This window comes from Protobothrops mucrosquamatus, unplaced genomic scaffold (assembly GCF_001527695.2).
Source record: "Protobothrops mucrosquamatus isolate PMUCROS unplaced genomic scaffold, P.Mucros_1.0 scaffold2218, whole genome shotgun sequence".
Taxonomy (NCBI): Eukaryota; Metazoa; Chordata; class Lepidosauria; order Squamata; family Viperidae; genus Protobothrops; species Protobothrops mucrosquamatus.
The window spans coordinates 60,219-78,264 of NW_015388310.1; the positions used below are offsets into that span (position 1 = coordinate 60,219).

The 18,046-nt window shown below is 39.3% G+C and overlaps 1 protein-coding gene across 1 annotated transcript in view; it reads left to right on the forward strand.

Annotated features, from left to right (window-relative positions):
- LRIG1 (leucine rich repeats and immunoglobulin like domains 1) overlaps positions 1-18,046 on the forward strand; it is a gene marked incomplete at its 5' end in the record, with an annotated part of 91,801 nt that overhangs the window by 48,716 nt on the left and 25,039 nt on the right. The window contains 4 exons of the mRNA XM_029285770.1: positions 2,185-2,328; positions 3,286-3,429; positions 6,962-7,105; positions 10,064-10,144. Coding sequence (XP_029141603.1) covers positions 2,185-2,328; positions 3,286-3,429; positions 6,962-7,105; positions 10,064-10,144 — 513 coding nt within the window. The remainder of the gene's footprint in view (positions 1-2,184; positions 2,329-3,285; positions 3,430-6,961; positions 7,106-10,063; positions 10,145-18,046) is intronic.

The window sequence follows — 18,046 nt, forward strand, 5'->3', positions numbered from 1 at the left end:
TTTTCAGCTTACATTCTTAATAGGACCAAAAGAAAGGAAGGAAAATATCTGAGTATTCATTAACTAGAATATATGTGATAAATTTTCTTCCTTATGTCAGTCAGTGCGTGTGTGTGCATATTTTTATAAAAGAGGCTGCCTTTCTCTTTCTGGTTTTTACTTTTATTTTGTGGGCACACAATTGAGAGAAAAGCAGGATTGAGAGGGCTTTCTTAAACCCTGTTTTCACATACGGTGTTCAAACTGCAGGGAAGAAAGAATGTGGAGTTGACATTTAGGGTAGACAAAGGGTGCTTTTGATGGTTAGCGCGCATGTTGTTGTTTGTTTGTCCAAGGTACAGTGTAGGCTGCATTTGATCTGCATCTGTGACAGCGCATTATGTACATATAATTGACCTTCGGCATCAACATTTGCTTGCTACTTTCTTGAAGTTTGGAACCCAACTCAAAGGGTAGATTCAGCATAGTTAGTGTAAGATTTCATGTGATAATACAGGTAGTCCTCGAGTTACAATGACAATTGGGATAAATATTGCCATTGCTAAGTGACGCAGTCATAAAATACAACATCATGTGAATACATCGCTTAGCAACAGCAATCCAGGCAGTCCTAGTTGTCATCATAACCCAAAGACATGTGGGTCATTAAGTGAGAAGTGGAGGGAGTCTCAGGCAAGGAATGCAGGATTGTCACAAAGGGATGTGTCTTGGGAAGCCCGGTGCAAGTTGTGCGCATGCTGGTGTGTGTGACGCGAGTTCAGGGAGGCCAGGAAAAGAGGACGCTGGTGGGTATGTCCCTGTGTGCAAGTCCAGAGAGGCTCAGAGAAGAAGGGGACTGGTATTGTGTGTGTGTGTATGTGAATGCAAGCAGGCCCAGAGAAGGAAAGTGCTGGTGGATGTGTGCATGTATGTGAACACAGGAGGCCAGGAAAGGAGGGAACAGGTAGGGGCTAGAAAGCACAGGGGAAAGGAGGGTGCAGGGTGTGCAAACAAAGAAAACCAACAAAGAAGGGAAGTGTACCAAGCAACTTGTGACCTTCCCTGCCAGCTTCCCTATTGACTTTGTTTGTGGGAAGCTGGCAGAAAAGGTTGGCAATGGCAATCACATGACTTTGGGATGCTGGAACCAGTTATAGGTGTGAGCTGAATTTTGTTCATTTGGCTACAGCTTTGAACAGTCACTGAACAAATGGTCATAATTCAAGGACTACCTGTAAAAAAAAAAATAAGGGAAATTTTTAAAAGTGAAATAAGCAAGGAAGTATATTCCCCTTCCTTTTTAAAATCAAATTAATAGCATTTGGGCCCATTTGGCTTTTGTGGTTAATTTAATATTATTTTATTTTCTCCTGTTTTTTGTAACCAGATTACTTTTTTCTGTTCAGATGACTCACGTATTCATTTTTTCTGTTTTCAAAAATTCAAATTTATGCTTTTGCTTATAATTGAAATAAACGGCGGAGGTGAAAATCCTGTGGTCTTCCAGATTTTTTTAGGCTATAGTACCAATAATCTCTACTCACTGGATTACTCAGATGAGGTTTTGGGAGGTAGAAATCTGGCCTTGTGTACCAAATACCTATGGACTACATCAGGGGTGTCAAACTGCCGGCCTGCGGGCTGGACGCATCACGTGGAAGCCGCGCCCACCCCATTGCCGGCAATGGCAAAACCGGCCTGATACGTTGCGTGACGTCACGTGACGTCGTGAGTTTGACATGCCTGGACTACATAAACCATTCATTATTCCAGACAAACCATTTTTATTCTAATCAGCCTGAAGTAAATTAGGTTGATTTCTTCTATACGTATACAAAGAATTTAATAAATAGCAAGATTTTGAACCATTTTCTACAAGAAATAAATGTTAATAGCATACAATTACGTTTATATTAGGAAGAAATACAATACATACTGCCTTCTGTTTGTGGTAAAAAATCTTATGGTTGAAAACTTCGATATTTTTACAAGGTCACTAAAGGAATCCCATTGCATTCTAAAGCATGTAATTTTTACAAACAAAATACTGTAGAATGTATTTTATATATAAATAGAATGTATACATTTTGACAGAAAATGTGTCTAATGTAAGGAGTTGCCACTCTGTTCCTCATTTCCTATGCCTGGCTGTTGCATTGAGAAAGACTTGAGTTAATATCTTTCTGTGCTGTTGGTCATTTTCAGAGAGTTAAATCGGAATCGTATTCGTTTGATAGAAGGGTTGACATTTCATGGACTGGACAGTTTAGAAGTTTTGAAGCTGCAGCGCAACAATATAAGCAAGTTAACGGATGGAGCTTTCTGGGGACTGGCCAAAATGGAGGTTCTGTAAGTCAATAGTTACGTTGATAGATTTTAAGGAATACTGTATTTCTTTTGACATTTTCTTTGGATACCAAGGAAGTCATCCTCCCACATCACAGCATGACTGCAGATATGTGATTTTTGGTGCCTGAAACATCTGCTTTTGGGCAATCCTTTTGAATGAAGTGGAATCACTTCTGGGAGAGCATATATAGACTTTTGCTGTTATTTGTGTAAAGGTGCACAATTTATGGCCCAAAGCCATATTTGCACAGTCTCCAAAGCTTGGTTGCAATTCTCGAGCCCCTCCAAGGGCTACTTCTGAATGGTGGTTCTTAATATAAAGGAAGAGGAAATCATTAAATACATGGACAGTAATGGTATTACCTACATTTAGTTCATTTAAATTCCTTTAAGTCAAGATTATGTTGCCTCCTAGCCCTGAAGACCTTTTCCAGTACAGACCTAGAGTGTAAAAAGATTATATACCCCTTGTTTAGATGTTTGATTTAGTAACAGGGCTTATGATAGGGGCAGCACCGAGTGGAACTCAGAATCAGTGAGTGAGTGAGTGAGTGAGTGAGTGAGTGAAGAAGGAGGGCGGGAGGAAGGGAGGAAGGAAGGAAGGAAGTCCTTAGGTTACACTGTGAAACTGCAAAAACATCCCAGAAGCAGGCACCAGCAAAGCACTTCTGTCTCATTGCCAAAAGAATATTTCCATGCAGTCAACAAGGGTCAAGTTTGACTTGGAGGTGTCTTTACTTTTATCAGTAACAGAATGTTAGGGTGTTGGAATACCATGCAAGGAATTTCATGTCAGCTATAATCCCAGAAGTCAAATAAGCATGCTATTTGGATTATGTTTTTTTCCCTTCTTCATTAGATAAAGAAATTGCAGATTTGGGGAATTTTGTAGTAAAAAACAATGTCGGGTGCAAGTTTGCGTGCAATTTAAAATGTCCAACTTGGTCTTTCATGTAGGCACCTGGAGCACAATGTCCTCACAGAAGTGAACGGTGGTTCCCTGTATGGTCTGGTGTCCCTTCAACAATTTCATCTGAGTAACAACCTGATATCCAGTATCAATCCCGCTGGATGGAACTTCTGCCAAAAGCTGAACGAACTGTGAGTTTGCTAATTTGGGAGGCAACAGTTGATAATAAAAATAGATACTCTGGCACTGCTGTATGTGTAGGCAGTGCTTTAAGAAAGAAAAGTTTTTAGAAGATTCACGTTTTGTAGAATGTAATTATTTCTCCCTCTTTTAAAATGCTAATTTTTAATTTAGAAAATTTGGGACTAGCGTATATTAAGGCACTCTTTCTTCCACAGTAACTATCAGTGCTGAAGTTATTGGCTGTATCTTTTCTTCAAATACCACTTCTATCAAAGAAATTTGTTTCAGCTACATAAATTATTTTCAACAGTCAGCGTCCATATATTAGTTTCCATCGCTAGCAAGCCTTATCTGTCCCTAACTTCTCTTAAAAAGACTTTTTATGAACCTAGATAAATATGAAACAATTACTTATTTGATGCTTTTAAAACTTTTCCCCAGCATCTAACTGTGCTTGGTTGATTTGTATATTTTTATTATAATTATTTTAATTTCAAATCTCTTTAAAACACTGAACGGACTGAATGTATGCATGCACGCACGCACACATGTCTATACATTTGTACATGCATATATGTTTTTTAAAAAAATGTCTGTGATGCTATGAAGAACATCAATTGATGTCCCTAGAGGTCTTTGAGATTTTTCTTTAACCCGAGGGTTTGACGCTTTGTTTGCTTCCCTTGTTAATGTCTGTTTCAGTTTTATCCAAATATCCAGATAAAGAATATTAAGAAAGTTATTGCAAATGTCTTTTAAGGATACACATTCAGTCCATTCAAGGGACACAGGTGTTGTGGATTTATCCAGAATACAAGGAGCTTCACAAATCCCTTAAGGGAGAGTTTTTTCTTTCCAATTCTGGAATGAAAATGTGTTTTTGGTAAATCTACATATTCCCTTATTCAGGCTGTCAAGAGGTACAAAATGTGAGCGAATACATCCCTCTTTCTGGCTGATTGCAGAGGGATACTACAAAGCTTTATTTTGAATTTTGCTCTTGGCTAATTCTAGTTGACGTCCCAAAAAAACAACGTGCCTCTACAGTTCTGACAAAACCAAAAACAAAACACCTGCTGCCAACTATAAGAGTTTTTTTTAACAGTTGTGCTTAGCACTATCTGCTAGCATTGGATTTCTTCTGTGTAACCCTCTCTCCGTTCCCCCTTTGAAAAATTCTTTCATCACAGATGAGGAAATAATGTTGACTGGTTGCCATCTCTTCATAATCTGACACCACAGTCTCCTTGGGAATTAATTTATGTTGCTCCTTGCCTTTTGGAAAGCTTTTCCAAATGCCTTCTTCCATGGCTCCTTAGTTACTACCTCTGTGCACGTTTGCAAAAAGCATGCCACTTGTTTGCGACGGAAATAATACCCTTTTTACTTAGGAATGTTTCTGTCCTAACTTTCCTGGTTTTGGCAGATGTCATTAACTTTTATATCCCACACTTCAGCATAGACAGCCCTCGACTTAACAATCGTTTGTTTAGTGGCCGTTTGAAGTTGCAATGGCATTGAAAAGAGTGACTTGCGACTGTTTTTCACACTTACAACCCATTGCAGCATCCCCATGGTCACATGGTCAAAATTCAGACACTTATCTACCTCATATTTATGACGGTTGCAGCGTTTGGAATTTATGTGATCACCTTTTGTGACCTCCTGACAAGCAGTCAATGGGGAAGCCAGACTCAATTAACAACCGTGTTACTAACTTAACAATTGCACTCATTCACTTATCAACTGCCAAGAAAGATCGTAAAATAGGGCATAATTCACTTAACAACTGTCTTGCCGAGCAACAGAAATTTTGAGCTCAATTGTGGTGGTAAATTGAGAGCAACCTGTATTATTAAAGCTGGATAGAAGAAATTGTTGACACTTTTGCCTCACTCTCCTCCCGGAATTTCTTTTGTAGATTTTGTCTCAAATCTACAAAAACAAATGCCAGGGTACATATAAAACATTGCTATTTTAGGTTGGCTTATTTGAAGAGAAGTTGCTCCCAGACTAAAATGCAACTCAACCCTCTGCTGAAGCCATAGGTCAGTGGTTCTCAACCTTTTTAATGCCGCGACCCCAACCGGTCGTAAGTCGAGGACTAAACCGGTCGTAAGTCGAGGACTTTCCCTGCCCGGGAGTGCCGCACATGTGTGGTTCCGCCCCCTGCGCCAGCCGAGGCGTAGCTGGCAAGTGGCAGAGACGGAGCAGGCCGACCACCAGTTGGCCCAGCCCAAGGGAGGTAAGGCACCCGCCGGAAAAGGGGAAAAAAATGGCGGACAAAAAAAATGGCGGACAAAAAAAATGGCGGACAAAAAAAATGGCGGACAGCCTTGCTTGGCAACCTCCGTGAAATGGTCGATCGACCCCAAATGGGGTCCCGACCCACAGGTTGAGAACCACTGCCATAGGTACATAGTTCATGCACCTCACTGAGCTTCCTACTTTTGAATTCACAGCCCTCGGAGCATGCCTGGATTACATGGGGTCCAAATGTTTATTCTATCTTTTATTTGCTGTGGGTGGAGGAAGCTGGAGAACATTTAAGGGGAAAGGGGTAAGGGAAATGGGTAGTCAAATCAGTCTTTATTGTAGTCAGGGATAGGGAGTCTTGAGCCTCTGTACGATGCAAGGCAATCTGAGGGATTCCCCCCCAAATGTTGCTATTCTGATGCATGAAAGAAGAAAATTAGGAAAAGGAGACAGCAACTTACGTAAGAAGTTCAATTAGTGGGAAACCATAGTCTCCTGATATTTTGGAGCTGACCATTTATTATGACTAAGATCAGATGGCAGAGAGACAGCCCCTGCTTTGCAATCCTTCCAGTTCTTAGGCACTTCCTAAGTTTCACGGCTGAATCTGGGGTTTGGGGTATATGTTTATAAAATATTTATATGGCTGCCCATCTTGGTGGCTTACAACAATTAACTCAGTAAATCAAGCAATCATAAAACAGTAAACAATAAAACAAAAACCCTGTGTCACGACGATTGTCCCCCTAGGATGTCTCACTGCAGGCTCGACCACCTTCCTTCCATTCTGTCTGCCTATATAATCCTATCCCAGCATCATAGTAAAAAGCCAAGTCTTAATAACCTTCCAAATTGCTGGAAGGATATATGGATATCTGTTTCCTTGGTTCAAAGAAATATAGACAATTATTTCAATGATTTAGCAGGATTGCTGTACCGTAGTATAACCAAGATCTTGAAGTTAGCTTGAAGATAACTCACTCTGAAAGCAAATACGCTTTGACTTTGCCAATGACTAGATGGAATAATTGGGCGTAACTCTATGAATAAGTTCTGAGAACCTGAAGGAGCTTTTGGGTTAAATGAGTTAGCTTCTGGCTTTATTTTACCCATACAGTAAATACTTTATCTGACATGGATATTCTTGACCCTCTTTCCACAGGAAAAACATTTAGGATATTCATGAACTAAATTATTTTCAGGACAAAGGAACTATCCAGTAGAGTTATCATCAAGAAGAAAAAATAAATGTTTTACACTGAAATTTTGCTTTTTTTCCCTCAGGTCCTTGTCATTTAACAACTTAACCAGACTGGATAAAGGAAGTTTAGCAGATCTGGGAAGCCTGGAGATCCTTCACCTGAGTCACAACTCTGTCAGTCACATTGCCGAAGGAGTGTTTAAGGGACTCAAAAGCTTACGTGTCCTGTAAGAGCTTTTTCTTTTTGTTTGTCAGGTTAACTCTTGAGAGGAATAAAAGGGATAGGTCTTGATATTTGCTTTTGCTTTCTCTTAATTAGACAATGAATATCCCAAAGGTGCATTTTCCAAAGGCAACTGGACTTTCTTGGGTTTTTTTTTTCTTTGATAACCATTTGCTTGTCTTCCAAGATACTTCTTCAGTTCTGACTGGTGGGGAATGGAAGGATTTATATTCTTTACAATTATCTGGTCATTAGCAGTTTGAGGATCTCAAAGCTCTCCAGAGTTATGGAGGCCCCTTGGGGGTTTATCTGTATCCTCAGAGTCACCCAAATTAGAATACAAACGGGTGTGGAACATTCTTGGGACGGCTGAAAGGACTGGATTGTAAAAAGGAGATGGATGGTGTCATATCCCTTCCTATCTGTTGAGAGAGGACTGTTCAGTTTTGACATAGATGGCTTTTTTGACTCCTGTTTCAAACAAAAGGAAGAGTGCTAATAACTAGATGACTGCAAAGAATATAAATCCTTCCATTCCCCAACCAGTCAGAATTGAAGAAGCTTCTTGGATGAGAAATGAAACATTTTTAAAGAAAAAAAAACCCAAAAAAGTTGAGTTGCCTTTTGGAAAAGGACCTCTTTGGGACAACCGTGACCTGGATGATTGAGAATCTCCATAAACATTTAAACAACAATATCTACCCCAAACTTAGACTATGTGGATGAATTGAACCATAGTAGTTGTTGGTACTGAGAGGACATCAGCTGAGGATGACCGTCTCTCCATTTAACAGCTTCTGGGAAACTTCCAGTGTAGCAAATATTGCCTCCAGACTCAACTAAAGAAGAAAAGTGCCATAAGTGTGTTCAAGGAGACATTTTACCCCTTTATTTAATGGGATATTTCTTCTTTAGTTCAGTCTTTTACTGACTTACCATTCTATGTGCACAATTGTTGATACTTTTGGTTTTGTGAAATCCTTAGCTGAAAACCTGAATAATTTTATAGGATCCTTGTTGTTGTTGTTTTTAAATAATGTCCTTCCACCAAATGAACAGTGCTCCAAATTACTTATTTAAAATTCTTTTCTCCTAAGCTCTTTTGAAGTTGAAGCTTAATGGAAAAGAAACACAGACTTTCCCCCCTTGGTTACTGCACTGTGCAGTTATTTATTCCTTTTATTGAAGTTAGGACGGGCTTTATGTTTCTTTGCCTTTCCCAGACCCACTTTTCAATCCCAGGCCTGTTTTCAGAAAGGGCTTGCTCCTAGGCAGCTGGCACAGAAAAGGACGAAAGACTTTTCCCAAACTGAAAAGAGTGTTTGGCTTGCAGCTAATTCTCCGTCTCCTTTTGTGTCCAGTACACAGAGAGGAAAGGAGGGCGGGAGAGCAAGTTCTAATTGAATCAAGAGGAAGGCCCATCAGTCCCTGCACCTGGTGAAAAAGAGCTGGGCATGCTTTAATTGCGATCTATTGTTGACAAGCCTTTGGTGGGTGTGAAACTGCTGAAATGAGAAGCTATTCAAATAGAGGTCAGTCCCAGAGACCTCACAGCAGAATGATTAACAAGGCAGTATGCTTTCAGGGCCAGCCAGCCAGAAAGAATAGGAAATTGGCAACAGAGGTTGTGAGAAAAGCAAAGAGAATGCAAAGAAAACTGAACTAGAATACTGGATCCCTATATGTTGGGATTTTTTAAAAAAAATATATATTTATGAGAAAGTGTGCTTCTCACAAAATGATGTTCTTCTTAGAAGAACCAGAAGAGCAGTAAACTCTCTTTTCTCCTTTTATGCAAAATACAATGTAAAAGTCAATTAATTTTTATTTATTTTTTAAAAAAAGGATGTTGCAGAAATCTCACCCACACACCAAATTCCCCCTTCAGTTCATCTCACGCATATGGCAAGACGATCATGTGCCGTTTCCCAATCCTTCAGAGATCGATTTCTCTTTGCAGAAAGAAAAATGGAGGGAAACAAGAAGCTTACTCTGGAATAAAGAGCAAATGATTCCATGCAAAACATAAAAATAGAAGCGACCTTGTTCATGCTTGCCTCTCAACCCCTGGACTTTAAATGCTTTGCCATCTACCTCTAGATCCCATTTTTCTCCCCTGATTGCTTTATTGCCTTTATTACCCAGGCCTCACTCTTTTGATGTTAGTGGGGGTGGTGGTGAGGGGGAGGAGGAACTTTTGGTAGCCACATTTATATCACCCAGCTGAGCTATGCCCTAAAGCCTGGGAGCCCCCTTTCCCGTGACTCAACCCCAGTAAAACCATAGTGACTGTATTTGTAACTATTTGCATGTTCTCATCCTTACTTCTAGTTGCCTATGAAGATTCTCATTCATCTAGGTCGTGGTGGTCTCAAAGGTACTTTTATTTTAAAGACAGGTGGACTCTCTCTGATTTTTCTTTTAAGATGTTTCATTTCTCATCTAAGAAGCTTCTTCAGTTCTGAAGAAGATGAATTGAAGAAGCTTCTTGGATTAAATGTGAAACATCTTAAAGAAAAACCAGAAAGTCCAGTTGCCTTTAAAATAAAAGCACCTTTGGGCTTACTTCTAGTTACTAGCTTTATTAGATTTGTTAAGACTGTCCCACTCCAAAAAGACTTTAGGGGTGGGTGGGTGTAAAATAAATTCTTTTTCTTGCATTTTCTGAACACCAGAAGAAGTAAAGCCCTTACTCAGTTGAGGAGAATCAGGTAGCAGAAGCATCACTTGTGGGAGTTTTCTTTGAAAGAAAACAATACAGAAGAGGCCAAGTCTAGTCAACTAGAGTAAATTACTACTGTTTTTCCAGAAATGCTTCTGATGAAAGCTTTATGCTACCGGAACAAAAGGCAGTGTCTTTGAGGAAGGTTTCCTAAAGGTTGGCCTTTGTGAGCCTCTTTGAACACTGGGCTCACAAACTGGGAAATTGATTGCGAGTTTTCTTTTGTCATCTTCTCCCTAGGAATCTGGATCATAACGAGATTTCAGGGACAATAGAAGACACCAGTGGAGCATTTACAGGCCTGGAAAACCTAAGCATGCTGTGAGTATTGGATAAGTTTTGCTTCTAGAAAACAAAAGCTGTTTTTCCGAACAGCTTTGTATATCTCTGTATATATTAGGAGTGGAATGGGAGAAAGTGGGACATCTGTTGAGCTTTTATCATATGCAGGGCAAATATTTTTTTATTACTAGTACATGCCTTGGAAGCTCACTTGGCAATAATTCAAATTCTTACTATACTTTTTTTCTTAGTTTGTAGATCTAAAGAGGTTTTTTTTGTTGAGAATGAAAGAGAGTCACCTTATTTTATGAACCTCGAATGATAAATTTGTTTTGCTTTGTGTTCTTGACAAATTGCTTAGTATCTGGTACTTTGTGTCTTCTTGGGAAAGTGAGGCATACATTTTATTTTTTCTTACATTGTGTTCAGATGGTGACCTTTCAAATAGAAAATGCATTCGGCTTTTGTTCCGGGGAGACAGGTAGTCCTCGATCTATGATTGTTCGAACAGCAACCGTTTCAAGTTATGATATTGCTGAACAAGTGGTTAATTATGACCAGTCCTCAGAGTTCTGGCCTTTCCAGAACCCTGCACTTACTTGGTCACAATTTGAGTGCTTGGAACCCATTTGCATTTGCAATCGATTGCCAAGCTCTCTATAATCATGTGATTGCCATTTGCAACCTTCCCTGCTAGCTTTCCTATAAAGTCAGTGAGGAATATAGAAAATCACTAGGGTTAGTCTCCCTTAGCCCTTCTGCACTGAGACCATGCCAATTCGTGTACCCCTGCACACCCTCCTCATTCACATTATACCCCCCATGCACACCTAACCTGTGCCATGCAACTTACCTGACTCACACCCTCATGCACCTCTTGCACACCCTCATGCACCTGCCCAACCCGTGCCACACCTCTTGCGCTTCCTCCCCAACCTGTGCTGCACTTCTTGAAGACACATCTCTTGCACACCTTCCTAGACATGGTGGCTCAGAGGTTAGAATGCAGTATTGCAGGTTAATTCTGCTGACTGCCAGCAGTTCGATTCTGAGTGGCTCAAGGTTGACTCAGCCCTCCATCCTTCCGGGGTTGTTGGGGGCCATAGGCTGGCTCTGTAAACTGTTTAGAGAGGGCTGTAAAGCACTGTGAAACGGTATATAAGGGCTATTACTAATGCTATACCCTCTCCCATACTTTTGCACATCCCCTTGCTCCCTCCCCGCCTAGTAGCAGCCACTTAGCTTCCTATAGGGTGTGGACTTGCATCTTCCCGCTGTCTTTCCCACTGACTTTGATTGTGGGAACCGGGCAGGAAGTCGCCTTACTTAGCGACTGTGGGATTAAGTTAATGATGGCAACAGGGCCTACAGGGATTGCTAATGTTAAGCAGTACAATCCACATTCCTTAGTGAAGGAAATTGTCAGAATTGCTATCATAAGTCAAGGACTACCTGTATTTAAAGATAACTTTTTGACTTCAGGGCGATAAACGTACAGTATTTATTTTTTTTTAGGTACGCAGGCTTGCTAGAGTTATTTTTATATTGTTAAAGAGGCAGGATAATATTTTGCTAAAATTCTCCAATTAACAGCGTCAGCGAGAAAGCCTGAGACCTTAAAATACGGAGTATTTTATTTTTTCTTTAGAAGCAGAGGTTCTTGTCCCAGGATTCAGGATGTTTAAATAAAGTACTGAGCCAGAGACTGGTTTCTCCAAAATAGAAACATGTATACTATTATATATGTATGAATGTATCCGTGCATGTATGGATGTCTCTGAAAGACAGCTGGAAGACGTTGTGAACTGAGAGAAACCATTCTGCAAACGTAGTAAAACCACACAAGAAAAATGAAAAACAAGGGTGTTCTTTTACACTTTTTTTTAAATGCAGGAAGATATGAATTCATAGCATCAGTGAAGTAAAGATTTTGCTCTGTAAAAGAGATAATGACTTCCAATATAGCATGGTAATTTAATTCAGTTTTAAGCTCCAAAACTGTGGCCCATAGTTGTCCAGGAAAACACTAAGAAATGATTTGAGATAAATATCTAACCTTGGAAAATGGATGAAAAGATGGAAGAATTTCTGTTTTCAGATTAACCAAGTATCCAAACGTATGAATGATGATGATTACCTTTCATTGAAAAGCTGTAGAGGATTCCTGCTCCCCCTAATCCTTTGATATGCCTGCAGGAGACCATTACAAGGCCTACTGTGAAATTGACTAAAAGCTTAGCTTTGTTTGGATATTAGGCCTCACATGATTACAGATGCGTGAAGGAGAGAGTGGTCCTCACTTGTTGCCCCCAACTTTAGCATTATGTCTGTTGAAGGCACTGTGCCCCCTAATTGGCATACTAGGCAGCTAACTAGGAAGGGGCCACTCCGAACAAAAATCGGAACTTTGTGTAATCGGGTTTCTTAATTCTTTTGGGGGGGGCTTCTGCAGAAGGAGAGAGAACAGATTTCTCCTTTCAGAACTTGGCCCTCCAGAGTGAAGTTGCTGGGTGGGCTGTAGAATTGGCAAAAACACATCCACAGGAACAAGCTAGTGCAGGGGTAGGCAACCTTGGCTCTTTTATGACTCGTGGACTTCAACTCCCAGAATGGCTGGCTCAGGAATTCTGGGAATTGAAGTCCACGAGTCATAAAAGAGCCAAGGTTGCCTACCCCTGAGCTAGTGACTATGGTTATGCATAGTCACACATGCATGTGCTTTGTCGGAACAGAGCAGAGAAAGTCATTCATACTCACTTAAGCCTAGACACCAGTGTGGGCAAAGCCAGATAAGGAAAAAAAGGAATATGGGAGTCCTTGGTGTTCTCTGAGCTTGGTTTTTCATTACTAAACTAGGTAACATCATCAATGCTAGTAGGGAATGGAAGGAACGTCTTTTACCTGGGACTCTATTAAGCTTCTAAAATAAGTAGATAGGTACTCTGTAGTACGAGCTCTGTACCTGTAGATTGTCTCCATACCATACCTGGTTCTATGGGCTGGATCTGGGAAGTTGATGGTCTACCTTCTCTTGAATAGAGTATCTCTTGACATGTCCTTGTGCAACAGCTTTCACCTATCTGGAATCTTCCTACAGTATATGACAGTGCTTGTCTTATGCAATCTGTTTCCTCTAGGACAGGGCTTTTCAACCTTTTCACCCATTGTACCACTTTTAGGATACGGCAGTATCCAAGTACCACCAGTCGCCTAGCAAGGTGTCAAAAACTTGATGACCAAAAAAAAGAAAGAAAAGGAAAAAAGTGATAAAGTACAGGTAGTCCTCGACTTACAACAGTTCGCTTAGTGACTGTTCAAAGTTACAATGGCACTGAAAAAAGTGCCCCCCAAGCCACAGCCGAGCAAGACACCTGCCTGCCCGCCCGGCGGCGCTCTTCCTCCTGTCCGAGATTTTCATTGGTGTGAGCATTTCTGTTGAGGATTGGCAGCGGGGGTGGGGGGTTGATTTTTATTCCCCCTGTCTGCTGGGTGGTTGCAGCAGGTTTTGGTCACTTCACATGACCCTGGGACACAGTGACTGTCATAAATATGAATCAATTGCCAAGCATCTGAATGTAAATCCTGGAGATGCTGCAACATTCCAGCTAATTGGTGCTTCTTTTGGGCTCAGCAGAAGCGCCAAGATCAGCACCGAGCTCCAGCTGATCCTGGCGCTGATCCTGGCGCTTCCACTGAGCCCTGAAAGCCCTGCAGCTCCAGCCATCTCTCACTCAGGCTTGTGCGGTGCTGCCACCGGTTCAGCTCATTCCCCTCCCCCGCTACCATTTTTCTAGGATGGTTGCGTACCACCTGCCAGGTGCCAATGTACCACAGGTGGTACCCGTACCACTGGTTGAAAAGCCCTGCTCTAGGATGTATTTTTTTTAAAAAATATACATCACCCAGTTTTTTTTAGTGGTCGGTATATATACTTTTTAATATAAATGAATAACATGTTTTGTTTGAAAAATAATCAAAATAAACTTTTATGTGCTGTGTACTGCATTTAAACTGTCAGACTGAAAGCATTTTACTGTATTAATATAAAGACACATAGATAGAGGAGAGAGAGGGGGGGAGACACTTAAGAGGAAACCTCCACATGAATTAATAATTATTTCAGTGTTTTGGAGACGGTTTTAAGAGCTGTTCCTCTTTTGATCTGAGTGGACAAGCTAAAAGGAGATTGCAGTGAGTGCTCAAGCACCTTGTTCATCATAGTGGAGGTGTTAAGGGACAAGCAAAGATGTTAGCCCTCTCTGAATTATAGATGACATTTTCTACTGAGGAAGGGAGCAAGCTTAAATTAAAACATTGTCTCCTAAGAGCAATCAAAACATTACACTGGCAAAAGCCGATGTCTAGAAATAGCTCTAATTATTCAGACCTTGCATTTCTTTGCAATTATTTTTTTTTTGAGAAGGCAAAAGGTGTCATTGGGGGTGATTTTAGTTCCATTCTTCATTGTCCACAAGGTGTGGATACTTTTCTTCATAACATCCCTGCAATTAGTTAAAACAGGAATAGATAGAGAAGCCACTGTATTCTGTGCTTTATGCACTTTTTATATATTGGTACATTTATTTCATCCAGTTTATACGCTGCTCAATTTAAAAAGAAAAAAACATCTAAGCAGCTTACAAATAATGCTAAAATAAAAGTAAAAATATACCAAGGAAAACATTCTTTTTTCTTCTTCTTCTTTTGATGGAGATGTAATAGAGAAGCCGCCAAGAAGTATGGGTTTGGAAAAATAGACCAAGTATATGGAAAATATTTATCTCTATTCTGAAAACAATGAAATGTATTTTTACTAATCAGTGAATAACTCTACTTATTTCTTCCCCACCTCTAGCTTCTTTAAAAAGTAAATTTTATTAAATGTTTTAAAAAGAATATAAAAACATAAACCAATACAAAATAGAGAGAAGAAAGAAAAAAACAAAAAGTACAATAAGAAAAAATAAAAAGAAATAGAAGAAGCTTCTGTTTTCCTCTACAATAAATTTGTATGATTACAAAATTATCTCTTACATTATGATTTATGACTTTTATCTTTATCTTTAAGAATTTAAGATTAGGTTACATATGGTGCATTTATCACAGAAAACAGATTGTATAAACTTGCTTCATGATATTTTTTTTACCTAATTGTTGCTTCTTGATTATATTGAAAAGCAACCTTCAGCTAAGCAAATCTGATTTACTTGGGATAGCTTGCTTCTCCAGTTTGGGATTCACCAAAGAAGACATATGGTATCTTCTTGCTAAAAATAGCCACCCACGAAAGTTATTCATATAAAGCACTGAAATAATATTTTGCTTTTCTTACAAGTTACTTGCCAAATGTTTCCATCCCTCAATATACGGATACTACTCAACCTACGACCTCAATTGAGCCCAAAATTTCTGTTAAGTGAAACATTTAAGTGAGTTTTGCTCCATTTTACGACCTTTCTTGCCCCAGTTGTTAAGTAGTGTTCAGTGCAGTGTTCAGTTAGTAATACAGTTGTTAAATAATTGACTTTGTTTGTCATAAGGTCACAAAGGGTGATCACATGACCCCCAGGACACTGCCACCATCATAAATATGAGTCAGTTGCCAAGTGTCTGAATTTTGATCACATGACCATAGGGATACTGCAACGGTCATAAGTCTGAAAAAAGGTAATGTCACTTTTTTCAGTGCCGTTGTAACTTTGAATGGTCACTAAATGAACTGTTGTAAGTCGAGGACTACCTGTAGTTTTAATCTAGTGTCACGCTCATGATAGGCAATTGCAAGTAGCATTCCTATTTTTGTACATATGTATGTCTAGATAAGCCTATCTTATTTCAAGTAAAGACTACTTAAAGTTAAGCTTGATGTCTGGTGACTACAAGGATCTGTTGCTTTCTTCAGTCTAGCCTACAAATCTCCAGTACAAATACTAACCAGACTCAATCTTGCTTAACTTTTTTGAGATTAGCCAGGCTTGTTAACATGCTGCTAAAGGCTATTATTTGTGGACTTTGTACTGAGTAACATTCCCTAAAATTCTCTTTATTCTCATAAGAAAGAACTACCCCTAAGAAACGTATAAATTAATATTAGCTTAATCTCTCAGTAACAGGATTTGAATGTAGCTTGCCCCTCATATTTAGACACATGGTCTCCTAATTTTAGAATTTGGTCAAGGCACATGTACAAACAATATTATAAACATGCCTTTATAATATTTTTTCATGCTTCCCATTTTTATAAAAAAAATGGCCAAAAAAGTACAGAATATGAATAATATTGAATTCTCTATGATAGAGCTAGTAAAATAGACATCAAAGAGTACAGTTTGAATAAAGGCTTCTCTCAGTATCTATGGACAATCTCACTACATTGAGTATAGTGTATACATTTTGCAAGCTGAACAATTTCCTTGACCTTCCTAGCTTCTAATTGTACTTGATTCATGTCTTTATCCAAAGCAGAGAGTTATGGGAATATTTATATTAACAAAAAACTGAAATTAAAGAAGCATTCCAAAAGTCCCCATGCCGTATCCTCCTGAATTAATTTGTTGCAGAAGTTTAATCTCTTCTGTCATCAGGACTCAGGATGGGCTATATTGCATCTGTAAAAAAAGAAGAAAGAAAAATGCTAGAAATCAGATAAGTAACAGAATAAAACTGTCTATATTATCCCAAACCAAATTCCGCAGGCCCAATTTAGCCCAGCAATGGGGCGCCAGCAGAACTAGGAAAGTGTTCAAATATTTCTTGGATTGTAGGAATCAAGTATCTATCAGATTTGATTTCATGACCAGAATATTTGAATGTCTCCCTACGGCGATTTCTCTACTAGGAAGGCAGAGCCAAATGGTATGCTAGAATTGACTTGCATTGCCTTTGTTTTAAAAATACACTTCTTACTTAATATATATATTGCAAAGTGTAAGGAAGTTATTGAAGATTGTAGTAATTATTACTGTTGTAGTTATAAACCAGGCATGTCAAACTGCCGGCCCATGGGCCGGATGCATCATACTGAAACCACACCCACCCCATTGCCGGCAATGGGGAAAAAGTTGCGATACATCGCGTGATGTCACATAACATTGCGAGTTTGACATGCCTGTTATAAACTAAAAGAAATAAAAGAATAAAAAATAGAAGGTGCAGAAAAGAAATAGAAAAGAAAGAAAAAATACAAATATAATAAAGAAAAAGCAAAGAAATATATAAGGAAGCGATTTGCTTCTTCATTTCAAAAAGTATAAAACATTTTAGTCACATACCACCTTCTCTTAAAATGCAACAAACATCTTTCCATATTTCATCTCTTATTGGTAAACATCATTTCAGTCCTGAATTTTATCAAAAGTCCATTAAGTCCACTTTTTTGCTTTTTGTTTCTCCCCTGTTTAAGTTCCTAAACTTGTCGATCCAGAGGTTCCTAATAGGTAAAACGTAGTTGACACAATTTGTAAAAGTGAGTAAAAAAGAAATATTTGAACATGGTAATCCTCTCAAAGGCACTAACCACAGTTTGAGCAAAAATATGACTATTCTTTCGTCTCTCAGAGCTCTAAGCCCACTGTCTCCTTGTGAGTAGCAACTGTCTAGAGCACTTGTGGGCGATCTCAAGTCATCTCCTTATCTGGAGAGGAATTACAAAGAGCTGGTCTCCTTGCTGGCTCTGCATTCTGCTGTGGTTGTTCGCTCTGCTTTTTGCAGAGCAATCTTTCAGTTTTCCATTACTTTCACAGAAGTTGCAAAGGGTAAGTTAGAAGATAACAAAGCTAAAACCACATGCTACAAGACTTTTAATCACCTTGGCTACCAGAAAGGAACTGCCATATTTTTTTGCTAAGAAAAAAAAATCATCTTAAAAAACCCTATTTCCCCATCTTGGCTTGCTTATAGGTTCTGTTGCTAAGCAACTTCATAGGTATTCACTGGGGGGGG